The sequence below is a fragment of the Myotis lucifugus genome, unplaced genomic scaffold, assembly GCF_000147115.1.
Source record: "Myotis lucifugus unplaced genomic scaffold, Myoluc2.0 scaffold_337, whole genome shotgun sequence".
NCBI classification, from domain to species: Eukaryota; Metazoa; Chordata; class Mammalia; order Chiroptera; family Vespertilionidae; genus Myotis; species Myotis lucifugus.
Window position 1 is genome coordinate 651,815 of NW_005871385.1, and position 15,628 is coordinate 667,442.

General features: G+C 43.2%; 1 protein-coding gene across 1 annotated transcript in view; it reads left to right on the plus strand.

Moving 5' to 3' along the window:
- The window catches only part of PGM5 (phosphoglucomutase 5), a 170,952-nt gene that overhangs the window by 109,919 nt on the left and 45,405 nt on the right, over positions 1 to 15,628 (plus strand). Inside the window, exon 8 of the mRNA XM_023764581.1 lies at positions 13,849 to 13,984. Coding sequence (XP_023620349.1) covers positions 13,849 to 13,984 — 136 coding nt within the window. The remainder of the gene's footprint in view (positions 1 to 13,848; positions 13,985 to 15,628) is intronic.

Here is a 15,628-nt window from a genome sequence, read left to right on the forward strand (position 1 = left end):
AGATTGTGAGAGGGATGTCTGACTGCCAGTTTAGGCCTGATCCTCCAGGGATAGGGCCTAAACCAGCAGTTGGACATCCCCTGAGGGGTCCCAGATTGGAGAGGGTGCAGGCCGGGCTGTGGGACACACACCCCCCGTGCATGAATTTTGTGCACCGGGCCACTAGTATAATAATAAAAGCATAATATGCTAATTAGACCTGACGTCCTTTCGGACAAAGCTGGGGCTGCAAGAGAAGCCTGGGTCCCAGGTGCTGCCAGCGGCTACAGTGAAGCCCAGGTCCCAGGTGCCAGAGGGAGTCCCAGGTCCCGGGTGCCAGAGGGAAGCTGGTGCCAATAGCCGAGGGAAAGGAATGCCTACTCTTTCATGAATTTCATGCATCGGGCCTCTAGTTTTAAGTGTCCTTCTATAATTCTGATGTGCAGTCAGGAGTGGAAAATCAGCATTTTTGTTTTTCATTAGGCATGATAGAAAGAGTGTGCCTGAGATGCTATATTAGCTGTGATCCAGGAGGTCTAGAAGCCTAGGAATGTGAGGCTGAGGATTATATTCAAGACCTATACCTGCCACTTATGGACAAGCCATGTGGCCTCTCTGACCCTCACTTCCATCCTGTGAGAGTCAGCTGACCACAGGATCTTCCTTTTTACCCTGGGATATGGTTTTAAGAATCAAGTAATTTATATAATCAAGGCAGAGAAGGTGGAGAGATGGAAAAGTTTTAGACCTGGGACTAGGGAGGCACTTATAAAATTTAACTAGACTTTCTTGAGTGACGCCTTTTTTAGTGTCCCTGAGGCATGGAGCGGTGTACCAGCTAGGAATGCACACTTTAGTGCCAGGAAGGCTTGACATTATGGATCTGCCTCATGCTCAAGAATGCCAAGCTTTTGTCCAAGATGAACAGGATATATCTTGGATAAAAATTTCCCTTGCTGGCTTGTTGAGCACCCACAGCTTTCCAATGTAATGAGCTGGTGATAGTATCATAGTTCCGGTTTATCTCCCATGGAAAGGTCCAGGTCCTAGACAATAGGAAACCTGTGTTTATTGCTCTGTCAAAGAACCAAGGTTATTTAAGAAGTCAGTCATCCTTTGTGCTAGGACCAGCTATTCACCCACTTCCTGGGAAGGGCCCTGGACAACTGCTTTACAGAGAGAAAGGAGAATCCTGTATACTAAAAGGCTAATATGCAAATTGTCTCTTCAACCAGGAGTTCTACCAGGAGGCAGAGCTGGCTGGCCAACCTCCCACATCCCCTACCCCTGGCCAGCCCGCCCCGATCGGCCCTGATCAGGACTGGCCGTTCGGACCCCACCCTTGCACAAATTTGTGCACTGGGCCTCTAGTATTTTATAAATCCTCAGATTTCAGTGTAAGAACACTGTTAATCTCAATGACATTCTGGCTACTTTTCTAAAGTTTTGAATTTGAAGAAATCTGGGCTTGTTCTATATATAAAAGGGGATGTACTGAAATACTTAAACTTAAGGTGGAAACCAAAATCTTTAAAGTTTTTTGGCATTTGTTGATGATGTGCTACTGGTTCCCATCATTATCTGTTTTCTAAGAAGTCATACAGTTTGGGGAGTGTATGAATTGTTATAGGCCAGAGGTTGTCCCTTTACAGGTAACACTGAAGAATTACTGTTTTGTGAATACCTGGTAAAGCTCCAACCTTGCCCACCATCTTGAGTATTACTATTACTTTTATAATTTACTAGAGGCCCAATGCACGAAATTCATGTGTGTGGGTGGGGGGCCCTCAGCCCGGCCTGCGCCCTCTCGCAATCTGGGACCCCTTGCTATTAACCACCCACCTGCTTGCTCCTTACTGCCCGCCTGCCTGCTCCTAACCACCCGCCTGCTCGCTCCTTACCACTTGGCTTGCCACTCCTTAGTGCTGCCACGGAGGCAGGAGAGGCTCCCAGCACCGCCACTGCGCTCGCCAGCTGTGAGCCTGGCTTCTGGCTGAGTGGCACTCCCCCTGTGGGAGTGCACTGACCACCAGAAGGCAGCTCCTGCATTGGGCATCTGCCCCCTGGTGGTCAGTGCGCATTATAGCAACCGGTCATTTTGGTCATTCCACTGTAACAGTCGCTGGGTTTTTATATATATACTAGAGGCCCGGTGCACAAAAATTTGTGCGCTCGGGGGGGAGGGGGGTCCCTCAGCCCGGCCTGTGCCCTCTCGCAGTCTGGGACCCCTCAGGGGATGACTACCTGCTGGCTTAGGCCCGCTCCCCGGGGGATTGGGCCTAAGATGGCAATCAGACATCCCTCTGGCAGCCCGGCAGCCCTCGGGGGATGTCCACTTGCCAGCGAGGAGCAGGCCTAAACTGCAGTTGGACATCCTTAGCGCTGCTGAGGAGGCAGGAGAGGCTCCCACCACCACCGCTGTACTGGCAGCCATCAGCCTGGCTTGTGGCTGAGCAGAGCTCCTCCCATGTGAGAGCGCCCTGACCACCAGAGGGCAGCTTCTGCATTGAGCGTCTGCCCCCTGGTGGTCAGTGTGTGTCATAGTGATCAGTCATTTCCAGTCCTTCTGCTGTTAGGGTCAGTTTGCATATTACCCGTTTACTAGATAGGATAGAGGTCTGGTGCATGGGTGGGGGCCGGCTGGTTTGCCCTGAAGGGTGTCCCGGATCAGGGTGGAGTTCCGCTTGGGTACCTGGCCAGCCTGGATGAGGGGATGATGGCTGTTTGCAGCTGGTCACACCCCCTTCAGCGTGGGGGTCCCCACTGGGGTGCCTGGCCAGCCTGGATGACGGGCTGATGGCTGTTTGCAGCTGGTCACACCCCCTTCAGCGTGGGGGTCCCCACTGGGGTGCCTGGCCAGCCTGGATGATGGGCTGATGGCTGTTTGCAGCTGGTCACACCCCCTTCAGGGTGGGGGTCCCCACTGGGGTGCCTGGCCAGTCTGGGTGAGGGGCTGAGGGATGTTTTCAGGCTGGTGGGCGACTGTAGCTCCCAGCCTCTCCTTTTTTTCTTTTTTTCTTTTTTATTCTGGGTTTTATTTACCTTCTATAGCTGTCACTGGAGCTGAGAGCCGGCTCCAGCTCTGAGGCCGTTGCCGGGTTTGTTTAGATTCTATAATTGAAACTCTGTTGCCATCACTGGCCGCTCTAAGCTCTGAGGCCGCGCTGGCTGAAAGCAGGTTTCTGGGTTTGTTTAGGTTCTATAATTGCAACATTGTTGCATCCGGAGCTCAGAGCTGGCCTGCGGCAGGCGGGGAACCTTGGCTTCCTCCGTCACTGGAGCAAGCAAGTCTCCTGTTCGCTTCAGCTGCCTGGCTGCCTGCCGCCATCTTGGCTGGCAGTTAATTTGCATATCTCGCTGATTAGCCAATGGGAAGGGTAGCGAAGTTACAGTTAATTACCATGTTTCTCTATTATTAGATAGGATAGATTTTTAAAAAGCTAATATCAATTTCCACACAAATTTGCTAAGTAAAATCAGATAAGACAATTTTTATTATTTGAAAGAGACTTCCCTCTGCTGAGTTTTTCACAATGATAATAATCTTTTTAGATGAGCACTATATGTGCTGAGGTGTTGCTAAGCCTTTTGTATACATCCATCTTTTTTCTGGAAATTTGGAATTGAATCCATGTCTACTGGTACCAGTATGACTTGTCCATCATTGTCACACCGAGTTTTCTACTCTGAACTCTGGAGTACAGATGGTGCTCTTGAAGTTGGCTATTTTCCCAGTCTCTAGCACAAAAGCAAGAGGCATTGGGTATGTGTGTATTCCATGTCACAGGAAATCTCAAGCATCTTTCTAGTCTTTTAAGATTTGCTGGATCCCTCTGCTTGCCATACAGAAATTGTAAGTGCTCTGAGGATGGGGGCCATGTTTCTCTCCTTCACCTCTTTTCCTTGCTATATAACAGGCTTTGAGTGTTTGCAGGTAGGATGGAAAGGTGGAAGGAAGGAAGGAAAGGAAGAATGAAAGAAAGGCTGGAACAATGAATGGAAGGTGGATGAATGAAAAGAAAGAAGGAAGGAAGAAACAGAAACTTTTCATTTTGGTATTTCTTCTTTGCATTATTAGTAGTTATATTTTTATCATTTTTGAATGAATGTATTTTTGGAGATCTGGGCATTAGCATATCTCAAATTTGGGAGGACTCATAAAAACAAAGCCACACAAATAAATACCAGTTGGGAGAGGGTGAGGATGTTATGAATTACAGTAAAATCTGAATTATATAAAATTTTAAAACAAAGTTTTGATATTTTTAATCATCATATAATTATCAGCACAAATTAATAGCTAACAAAACACTTCTAGGAAGACTTCTTCAAGAAAACTGCATTAATGAGCAGATTTTAAATTTCAAATACTGTTAAGTATTTGTAATTTGTTTTATTACCTTGATTATTTCCTGTGTGGTGGTTGCTGACAATTACCTGTAAATAGCCGTGTTTAGAGGTGGGCTAGGTTTCAGCTTTAGTGATCTTTTGTATGTACTAAATTCTTGTGGCCTTTAGCATAGACATTCTCAGCTCTGTTGTATTATGTTTTATATTATTGACTTATTTTCTGGTTGTTTTGTGAATGGATTTTTATTTCCCCTAATAATTATACAGTTTATAACACTTTCAGGGCCACACCTCTTCTTTTATATTTCACACATGGACTATATACAGCCTAGCAAAACATTAGATTCAGAGTAGTGCTGTTGAACAAATATTGAATACATTTAGCTGTCTCTTATTTATACAATTATTTTATTAACTACTGTATGTTTAAAAAAGGTAAAATAAAATTTTTTAGTCCATTCCCTATCTCAATGATCATGAACTCTACATGTGGCTGTTTCAATATCTGTCCAAGTCTCTAGGGAAAGAGGCCCATGTGCTTGTAAATTTCAGGTTATTGAGGTTCTACCGCATTTCTTTTATTCCCGGTCAGTTGGTGTAAATTTGGCTGGGTAGCAGATGTGACCTGGGGAAGCAACATCAGTACTAAAGGAAGCAGAGTCTCCGCAGGGCTGGTTGAAACAGGCTGTGCACATGTGCAATTTATCTAGGCTGGGCCAGCACACAGAGGTGCGGTGATTGACATCCCCAAGTGCATCCTGTAAAGTTTGGAAACTGAAACTCCCTTCTGGGCCTTCTACAAACTATTAACCCTGGGAAACAGACCTCCCTCCTAGAGTGGGAAGAATGTCTTTAGCACTTAAGATCCTTTCCATGGGGTCTCCATGGTTCCAGTTCCATTGGCCCTTCAATTCATTCTCCAAGCTGATGAAAAGTGGCAAGAGAGGCTGTTGTTTGACACCTAAGTGTGGAGCAGAAACAAAAGAACGGGGCCTCTGAGGCTGTGTCCGCACTTAGCAGTGCATTCTGGGACTGGGAATCCTGGGAAAGCATGGCCCTTTGGTACAGATTGAAGAGTTCCAAACAGACTGATTCTTCTCACCATGTCTAACAAGGGACTTGTAACAATGGGGCCCACCCCTTGGGATTTAAGATGCAGTCCCTGAAATCATGCTTTGAGGCTCCTCCACCTGCTCTCTGATAGTTTCTAGGTTGTCCCACTATAGAAAGACTATAGAGTGACAGGTCCTCAACCTTGTGGTGCAGACCTTAAACCTACTGGAGAGATTTCTTACACTGTATGTCCTGTCTTAGAGTTGTGTTGTCCCCATCAGCAGTGGTGACAAAGAAACTAGATGGGATGTATGAGTTAGGAGGTCCCACTGTCCCTTTACCTTCCTGTACTGGTAATGCTCAGGTGAGAGAAGTGTGTCGGCTAGCCAGCCACAATATTTTAATGTCTTCCCCTCCTCTGGGGTGGATGGCTTGACTGCCTCAGGACATGTGTTAATGAAATAGTGCTGATACATGTTACTTATTGAGTACTTTCTAGTGACAGATACAATGGTTAGGGCCTCCTGCACATTATTTCACTGAGACTTCTCAACAGTGGACCATACTAACCCTCATTTTACAGATGAGATCATTGTGGCTTAGGGAAGAAGGTCAAGCCATTGGCAAGATCATATTGGCAGAGCAAGGATTCAAACTTAATATTCCTGGCTCCACAGTACTCTTTTGCCCCTGTTCAAGAAAATGCCCAGGGGACTTGGTAGACTGGTGTCATGTAAACAGCACAGCACCAGGAATAGACAGACCTTGCCCCAATCTTGATTCCTCCTCTTCATGGCTGAACTACCTTACAAAGACTGCTTAACTTCTCTGGGCCTGTTTCCTCATTAGTGGGATGATCTGTGAAGATTTTTCTAATGGAATATTCCATGTTGCTTCCAGCTAGCCTCTTTTAGTGAGGAGTGAATCTGATGCATTATATCAAACTTCATATTAGAGTTTCACTCACTCACTCATTTATTCATTCAGCAAAGCTTTACTGCACACCTCCTATGAGCCAGGGCCAGGATAGGGTGGTGCATAATTTCAGACATAGGCTCTATCTTTTTTAGACCACTGAAATGAAGTGAAAACAGACTCTTTGGGATAACATCAAAAAGGTGCTTCTTTTTAAAGTAAACTTAATAAAAGACTTAGCTCTTCCCTCAGGGAGCTTACAGGGTGTTGCTGTAGTCAAGATATTAGCTAAAAATCCTGTAGCATATTTGTGTCAAGCATTATTATTATTATTATCATCATCATTATCCTCATGAGTACCATCAAATTTATTGTTACACAGTCTTATTATTGGGAGCTATATTGCTCACGGCACAGGACTAGCTGCATCTGTCAGTTACTGCCTTTTTGAGCAGTACAACCTTTCTGAGCTGACAACTGGCTCTGACCTGCTTTTAAGCAGCATCACTTTGTTCTCCAATGGGTGAAAATATTAGTGCACTTATTTGGAAAAAAACACATTTTTTTAAATATATTTTATTGATTTTTTACAGAGAGGAAGGGAGAGGTATAGAGAGTTAGAAACATCGATCAGCTGCCTCCTGCACGCCCCCCAGTGGGAATGTGCCCGCAACCAAGGCACATGCCTTTGACCGGAATCGAACCTGGGACCCTTTTTTTTTTTCCAAAGTCTTCCATATTTTTTTTTATTGCTTAAAGTATTACAAAGGGTATTACATGTGTGTCCTTTTTTTTCTTCCCCGCCCTTGACAATCCCCTGGCCCCCCCTACCCCCCAGTGTCTTATGTCCATTGGTTATGCTTATATGCATGCATACAAGTCCTTCGGTTGATCTCTTACCCCCCTCACTCATTCATGGATAATAAAGACCATTATAAACTTTTGAACAATAATAGATACAGAGGCAGAGCTGCCTCAAACTGATTGTCAAACTGCAGCGGGAAGGCCAGGGAGGGAACCTGGGACCCTTCAGTCCGCAGGCCGACGCTCTATCCACTGAGCCAAACCGGTTCGGCCACATTTATTTTTATGTATGGAAAAATGACTTTTCCCTGATTCTTGCTTTTTGGCCAGATTTTAAAAGCTGAACTTAAGAGGTTTGAGACATGGAGGGGGAAAAAAAACCCTGTTACAATTCTTTAGCATGTTCTCCAATCTCAGATTCACTTGCAAGATGTGTCTCCCAACTTTACCCTTATAACTGCTCTTTTTAAAAAACAAATCCTTGTCTTGAGTAGATAAAAAGAGGATGGGATGAATTTCACTGCAAATTAATGAAACCTTGATTTGCACATGAAAAGGGTAAATTGATAAGAGAGAAGTAAAGGGAAATTTGGCAACTTTCCAGCTTGTTTAGTGTGAGAAGGAAGAAATGCAAATTTACTACCTGAATCTTCAGAAGGGCTTTCTGCTTTATTGCATCTCAGGCCCGTGGTCCTTAACCCGGCTATTCTAGTAGTGGGAAAGTCATAGATGTATGAGCCAAACTGCCCAGGTTTCAGTCTTCTTTCCACCATTTAGTCACCATGTAACCTCACACAAGTGCCCCAACCTCAATCTTTTATCTGTAAAAAAGAGCTATCAGATTGTGAAAATTAGATAATAGATGTTTAAAATACTAAGTTCAGTGCCTGGTGTTTTGCTATTACTCTTCTAAGAATGGAATTTATCTCACTTTGCAATTCTGCTTCAGGAGCAAGTTTTGTATATGTATTTCCTGTCATATCTGGCTCCAGGAAATGTGTGTGCTAAGGTTTGTGCTGAATGTGCACATGTCCTAAACACCACCAGCAACCTCTTTGAGGGAGGGAGTGAGTGAGTGAGTGGCCAACGATCCTGGCTTGCTTGGGACTGAGAGGTTTCCTGGGATGTGGGATGTTTAGTGCTAAAACTAGAAAAGTTCCAGGCAGACCAGGATGAGTTGGTGACCCCCAAATTGACAAAACCCTCACAAGTTTTCTAGATGAAAAGGACAGGCATGATACTGAAGCTGACTCCATCAAGAGCTACCCACCTGGGCAAGGCCAGTGGCATCTATTGAACTAGAGACCAGTGGCTACTTTTCCTCAACACTAAATTTAAACAAAAAGAGGAAGAGGTCTAATTCACTACCCCTAAGCTATCTGCACTTAATAGGGGACATTTTGAATTTTCTTCATGTAAAGCAGTGGCTTTCAACCCTGACTGCCGGTGAGAATCACTCAAGGAAATTAAACAAATACAGCTGCCTGGGGTTCATTGCCAAAAATTCTGAGCATTGGTATCTTTTAATAAGGTCTTTAGGCGATTCTAATGCAGCCTAGTTGAGAACCACTAACCTATGTTCCAGCTTGGAGTCGACAGCAAGTGCAAAATGACTTGTATTTTCCTAACTGGCAGATCCAAACTGTCCTGACCTGAGTGTCTGCTGAGATGACTTAATCGGTTAGTAACATGTGCGATGTTTATTTGAGTTGATTGGCCCATGCTGGGATTTCCAGTTGAAGAAAATGCAAACGGATGATTGAGTACTGTTTTTATTTCCCCCCTTTTCTTTTGTGAGGTCAACATACTTACTGGTATACTACTGCGCTCAAAGTAATAATGGCTTTAAAGCTTGAGAAAATTCAAAGCTTAATTTGGGTGGAGGGGGAACAGGGGTTGTGTCTTATGAGAAAAAAATAGACCTTCTCTTTTGTATCAATTTGCTGGAGTCAGGAAAGAGCTGAGCACTCTCCTTCTGGTATCTGGGTGGGGACAGCTGCTTCTCTGGGCTGTTCAGAGTAAGTCTGAGTGAGCTTCAGGCTGGGCTGGCCTCTGTCCAGGTGAGTGTGAGTGGTACTTAGAGGCTTTGGGAGGAGTCTAGGTAAAAGCTCCTTTCAGTGTCCTCAACCAAGGGGCAAGCTCTGGCTGCACTACCAGCCAGGTATCCAGAGGAAGCAAGCTTCAAAAATTGTACAGATGTTATTCAGTGCTAAAAAGAAATGAGCCCTGGCCAGTGTGACTCAGTAGTTAGAGGGTTGACCTGCGAACTGAAGGGTCACAGGTTCTCTTCCCAGTCAAGGGCATGTACCTGGGTTGCAAGTTTGATCCTGGCCCCAGTTGGGGCACATGCCGAGGGGAGGCAACTAATGGATCTGTCTCTCTCACATTGATGTTTCTCTCTTTCTCTTCATCCCTCTCTTCCGTCCACTCTCTCTAAAAATCAATGGAAAAAATATCCTCAGGTGAGGATTAACAAAAAACCCCACAAAAATAAATAAATAAAATAGGGAGTTATTTAAAAAGTAATAATAAAAAAATGAGCTATGAAACCCTGAAATTCATGGAGGAACTTTAATGCATATGACTAAGTGAAAGCTGTCAAACTGAAAAGGCTCCATACTTTATGAGTCCGACTACATAAATATCTGGAAAAAGCCAAACGAGGAAGAATGATAGAAAGATTAGTGGTTGCCAGGGGCTAGCAAGGAGGGAAGGATGAATAAGCCAGACACAGAAGATTTTTAGGGCAGTAAAACTATTCTGTGTACCCTAATGATGGATACATGTTATTATACATTTGTTAAAACCCAGAGGATGTCCAACACCAAGAGTGAACTGTAATGTAAACTGTGGACTTTGGGTGATAATGATGTGTCAGGGTAGGTTCATCAGCTATAACAGATGTCCCACTCAATTGGGGGATGTTGATAGTAGGGGTGGTAGTATTTGTGTGGGGATAGGAAGTATATGCTAACTCCCTGTACTTTTTGTTCAGTTTTGCTGTGGAGCTAAAACTGCTCTAAAAATAGTCTATTAAAAATTGTACTGGCAATAATGTGTATAAATGCTACAGTAGAATATTTTTTTTCTGGGATCTCATGTTTTAAAGACAAAGCAGATATGAACATATGAAGTGAGGAAGTAAAGAAATACCTTATTTGCTTTTTTCCCCCAAAATAGCTCTTTTTTATTTATTGAAGGATTTTAGAGAGAAAGACATAACAGAGAAACATCAATTTCATTATTTATGCATTATTTCTGTTGTTCCATTATTTATGCGTTCATTGGTTACTTCTTGTATGTGCCATGACTGGAGATCGAACCCACAACCTTGGCATATTGGGATGACACTCTCACCAATTGAGCTACCTGGCCAGGGCCTCAAAGAACTCTTTAACTGTTCACAGAATGTTAGAATTTTGCCTGGTAAAAAAGGGGTGAAATGCAGGCTGGGTGAATCCCCTCTCCACATGGCTGTGGGGGCTTTTGATGTGAATCTGAAGCTTTGTTCTTACTACTGGGGTTTTTCTGTGAGATAAACAGGGCCCGTCCTCCAAACCCATCTTTCCCCAAGGTCAACATTGACAGCTCAGCCGTGGACTTCCTTCCTTCCAGTCCTCACATCCCATGTGATACTGAAGCCTTACAGGACATCCTTGATCCTAATCCTAAGACCTGTGAGCTGCACAAGGAGGGGGAGGGGTCATATTCAGCCTCTGTGCTCTACAAAGGTATATTAGTTAAACTAAGAAATGGGATCAGGTTCAAAGTTCATCACCTGTTCATAAGTAGTACTGATCCCTTTAATAACCCACTAACTCTGTAAGATACCATAAATGGAAGTAATGTTTTAAAATGTGAATTTCTATATACTATTGATGATGCAAAATTTTATTTCTTATTATGAAGATAATAAATGTTTATGGTATTAGCAAAAGAAGGAGAAGGAAAACATCTACCACTTCAGAGATAACTCTTGTTAATGGTTTGTTGTATATCGCCTCCAAAGGACACTGAGAGAATCCAGTGGAAACATCTGTGTAATTGCACCATCATTAATGTCTCTAGCCCCACATCAAAAAGCTGTAAAGAGCACAGTTAATTTTACTTGATCACTGGCCCCTTAGGAATCTTGGCAAATGTATAACTTGTAGGCAAGTATATCCCATCCAACTCACAACCCACTTTTCAGTGGGAAACAAATGGTTGAGGTATAGTGATTTTTTAAATCCTGCTAAAAGAACTTTATGTCTCTTCACCACTAAATTATGGCACCTTATCTCACAGTTAATAGCATCTAATGGCTGTATCTCCAGGTAATGTAATCCCTCTGGACATGCAAAGTATGCAAAGCCCATGTTTTAGAACAAAAGGGTATTTTTCTCTCGCCAGTAAATAAAAGGATTTTTTAGCTATAAAAGGACAAAAGGTTTTAAAATTATTCCACTGGGCAAGGTTTTCTAGATTTTTTTTTTGGTCGGGGGGCACTTGGCCTTGGAGCTAGCCCAGCACCTTCAGTCTCCTTCCATTTTTGTAGCAGTGTAAAGAATTTGCTGAATGAGACTATAGTCACTCCATGGTGTGATGATTAAATCCCAGGGTCGTCTCAGTATAAAGGCAGCTGCAACCAGCCGTGTAGAAGTGTTGTCAGCAGACCACTGATCAGTGTGTAGAACTAAAGACATTCCTTTTCCTTTAAATATCTTCACTGCCCTCTCAAGGTTATATGTTTTTCTTTTTGAGGAAAAACATTTACTTTTTAACACTAATTGTAGCAAGAAGGGCAAAACTTCACTAAGAAATTGTCAAAGATGTTTAACCTAACTAAGGTATTGTTGCAGCATTTTCCAGGTTTAAATGGCTCTGTAACACCAGGTCTCCCTTTTTTATTTTCTCTATATGCTTCATAGCCCTGAAACCCAAGAGTGCCGTTGTCTACTGTAGTTGCTCTATTGCAAGAAGAAATGGTCCACTCCCTGGTCCCGTTCCCTTCTTAAGATATTGCTATTGCCAGAGACAGAGGATAAAGTTATATGAATAATTGAGAACAGTTTGCCTCGAAGTGTGCATGGAGGAATCGGCACAATGTCAGTGCTTTAAGTTAATTGTCAACAACAAAATCAACAGCAACCACTTGTGACATCCCAGTTACTCTTCTAAATACCTAGGCACATTTAGTCGCTTCATCCTGACAGTAACCCCAGGGGGTGGAGGTCATTACTGTCCCTATGTTGCAGATGATGACAGAATGGCACACAAAGGTAAATAGCTGAGCCAGAATTTGAATATGAACAATTTGACTTGAGAGCCTGCCCTCTGAACCTAATTAAATTGATACGACGACCCTGAAAGATTGGTGTCTCCATTTTACAGATGAGAAGTTGGGGCTCAGAAAGATGAACATCTTTGCAAGAACTTCTCACACCTGGGAAGTAGCAGAGTTTGGTTTAAAATCCTTATTCCAAAGTCTCCCCATGTTTCTCATACTGTAACGTCTTCCTTTGTATTCAGGGCTTTATTCACATCGGAGAGAGCTTATAATTGGCCAATAGACAGAGGCATAACTGGCCTATGACATATTTTTCTGGATTCTTTCTGTACAGGAAGCTACCTGTTTAGATTGTACTCTTCATTCATGTAAATACCACAATATGAACTGCATCTCTTTCTATATAAATAGCTGTAGGATTAAGCTTCCTAGTTTATTCCTGCCTCAAGGACTATGGTTGCTGTCCCTCTGCCTGGAATGCTTTGAACTGAGATCTTGACTTGGCTGACTCATTCATCTCAGGTGTAAGCTCAGAGGTCATCACCTCAGGGGGCTGACCCTGACTACCTGTACTGGTTTCCTAAGGCTCCAATAACAATGACCACAAACTGGGTGGCTTAAAACAATAGAAATGTATTATTCTCTCATAGTTCTGGAGGCCAGAAGTCCAACATTGAGGTGTTGGTAGGGCCATGCTGCCTCTGAAGGTTCTAGAGGGGAAACCTTTCCCTGCCTCTTTTAATTTCTGGTAGCTTCATGCATTCTTTAGCGTGTGGCAGCATAACTCCCATTTTTGTCTCTCTCTGTGACTCCTCTTCTAAGAATACTTGTTCTTGGATTTAGGGCCCACCTGGATAATTCAGGATGATCTCATCTCAAGATGCTTAATATATATGCAAGACTATTTCTCCAAATAAGGTCACATCTAAAGGTTCTGGGTGGACATATCTTTGCCGGGGGGGGGGGGGGGGGTGCCATTATACCCTACTCTAGGTAAACTACATTATAGATAAAGCAGTCTTTGCTGCAGTCACACTCTGACATCATCACCCAGTTCATTTTTTTCTGAGCCCTTGCCCTTATTTGATGCATCTTGTTCTTTAATCTGCCTACTCTTCTTTGTTACCTGTCTCCAGCTTCATGAGTGTCACTTCTGTGTCCTTGGTGCCTGCACCAATGCTTAGTATAGTGTAAAAATCACCAAATAATTACTGAATGAATAATACCATTGGACAAGTGTGCTGTCAACTTGGCTCCTTTCAACAATCCATAGGATTTTTAAAATATTAGTTTATGTTATTTGAATTTCAGTTACATGTTTTTCGAAATGTAAGTATATTATGGAGCATGTATTTAACACAATGAATAAATATATCCGGCCATTTGAATGTAACAATTGCTAACTGGTCTCCCTGGTTCATTTAGCTTTTACTTTACCCCAGGAACAAGCCTCAGCAGAATATTTCTTTCTCCCCTAGGCTCCGATCACCTCCGGGAGAAAGATGGCCTGTGGGCTGTCTTGGTCTGGCTCTCCATTATCGCTGCCCGGAAGCAGAGTGTAGAGGAAATTGTTCGAGATCACTGGGCCAAATTTGGCCGCCACTACTATTGCAGGTGAGAAGGGTAAAGGTCTCTGTGTGGACACTGGGAACTACTCTTAGAGAAGGTTTCTAAAACTGGTGGCCTAGGACCTGAAGAAGGAGGCATCTTTGAGGAAGATCTGAGGAACACAGAGGATAAAGCTGGATAACCCCTGAGAGGTGGTTGGGGTGGAGTCAAGGACTACCAAACTGGAGGGTTCAGATTTCCTCTCTCCCAGTGCCATCCCTCTGTAATCTTTCCATCAGTGCCTATAAGGTGGGCAGTCATCTCGAGAGGGAATCTGAACTGCAGAGCCTTGGAAAGTTCTTTGGTACTCATAAGTTGTACAGTCAAACCAAGGGCTTTTCTTGTTGGCTCTCCACCCATAATTATCAAGAAAGGGGGAGGGGGCCACGCAGACAGAAGCCGTGACAGGGCAGGGTGCTTTTGTAATCCTCTCCCTACCTTTGTCTTATCTCCCACTAATAGTCCAAATCATGTCTGAGATGCCTGAGTGGCGCCCTCTGTAGGGGCCACATGATTCGGAAGTCCTAGATTTTGCTAAAGTTTTATCCCCATAAAAGGAGGTACAGAAAAGGGAAATATTACCCTGGGAAGGAGGAAGGGAAAAGGTCAGTGGCTAAAAGCTTTGGGTTGGGGGTCTCTACCACTTTTCTGTTGTTGAAGTAAGTGAGGGGACAGTCTTCTCGCTGTGTGGTTGCCTGCTAAATGTGTGTCCCTAGTATTCAGCCATGGTTCAGAGGAAACTGGTAGGAAAGGGTGTTAGGAAAGAACATGGGGATGGAGCAAGGGAATTCTTGGGTAGTCTTACAGGCTCTCTGTATTAAAAACAGATTGTGGCTCATTGCTTTGCTTATGAATAGTTAATTCCTTTGGATGTTTGATTGTGTTTCAAGAGCTTGAGGGACAGAAAGAAAGCTTTAGACTTCCCTTATAAGGTGATTGTTTCTTCTTTTAAGAGGTCATTTACTTAGATAAATATCAGAGAATAAGGAAGCCTGTGATTGCACTCATTAAAGTGAAAGAAACTACATTGCTCTGACAATGCCATAATATTTTTGGTTCCTGTTTAGTCAACAAGGCTAAGGATGTAAGAGTCTGCAAACCATCTTAAGTTATTCATTGTGTCGTAAAATAAGGACTCTCAAGACAGGTGGGAACTTGTTTTACCCCCTAGTATTTCTAACAAGTGCCCAAAACCCCTGCTTCTTGTGGACTTTTTCTTGGCCTACTAAGGAGCTAATTGGCAGAGCAAATCCTTCAATTGAATAAAGCTGTTTTTTAAAAGTCCAACCTGATAAAATATATCATGATTGCTAAACTCTGGCTTAGTGAGATTGCTTTGAGAGGGATGTGTTTCTCATAATTTGTGGGATGATTATCTAGTTTTCTGCCAGTGTTTTGAAGACATGGTCTTATGATAAGTATATATAATATAGTTCACGTTTTTGTGGCCAAGAGCTTACGTGATAATTACCTTTTTCATAACAAATACCATATTAGAGAATATAAAGCAATGGAGATTTGAATTCTTGTTGGACACTGTTTTATGTTTTAGGTTCTGTCCAAAAGATCATAGAGATAAAGACAGAGGGAGGAAAGGTAGAATGAAAGGTGAACATTTCCTTCAGCCTCCAGCTAATGCAGATTGAAAGG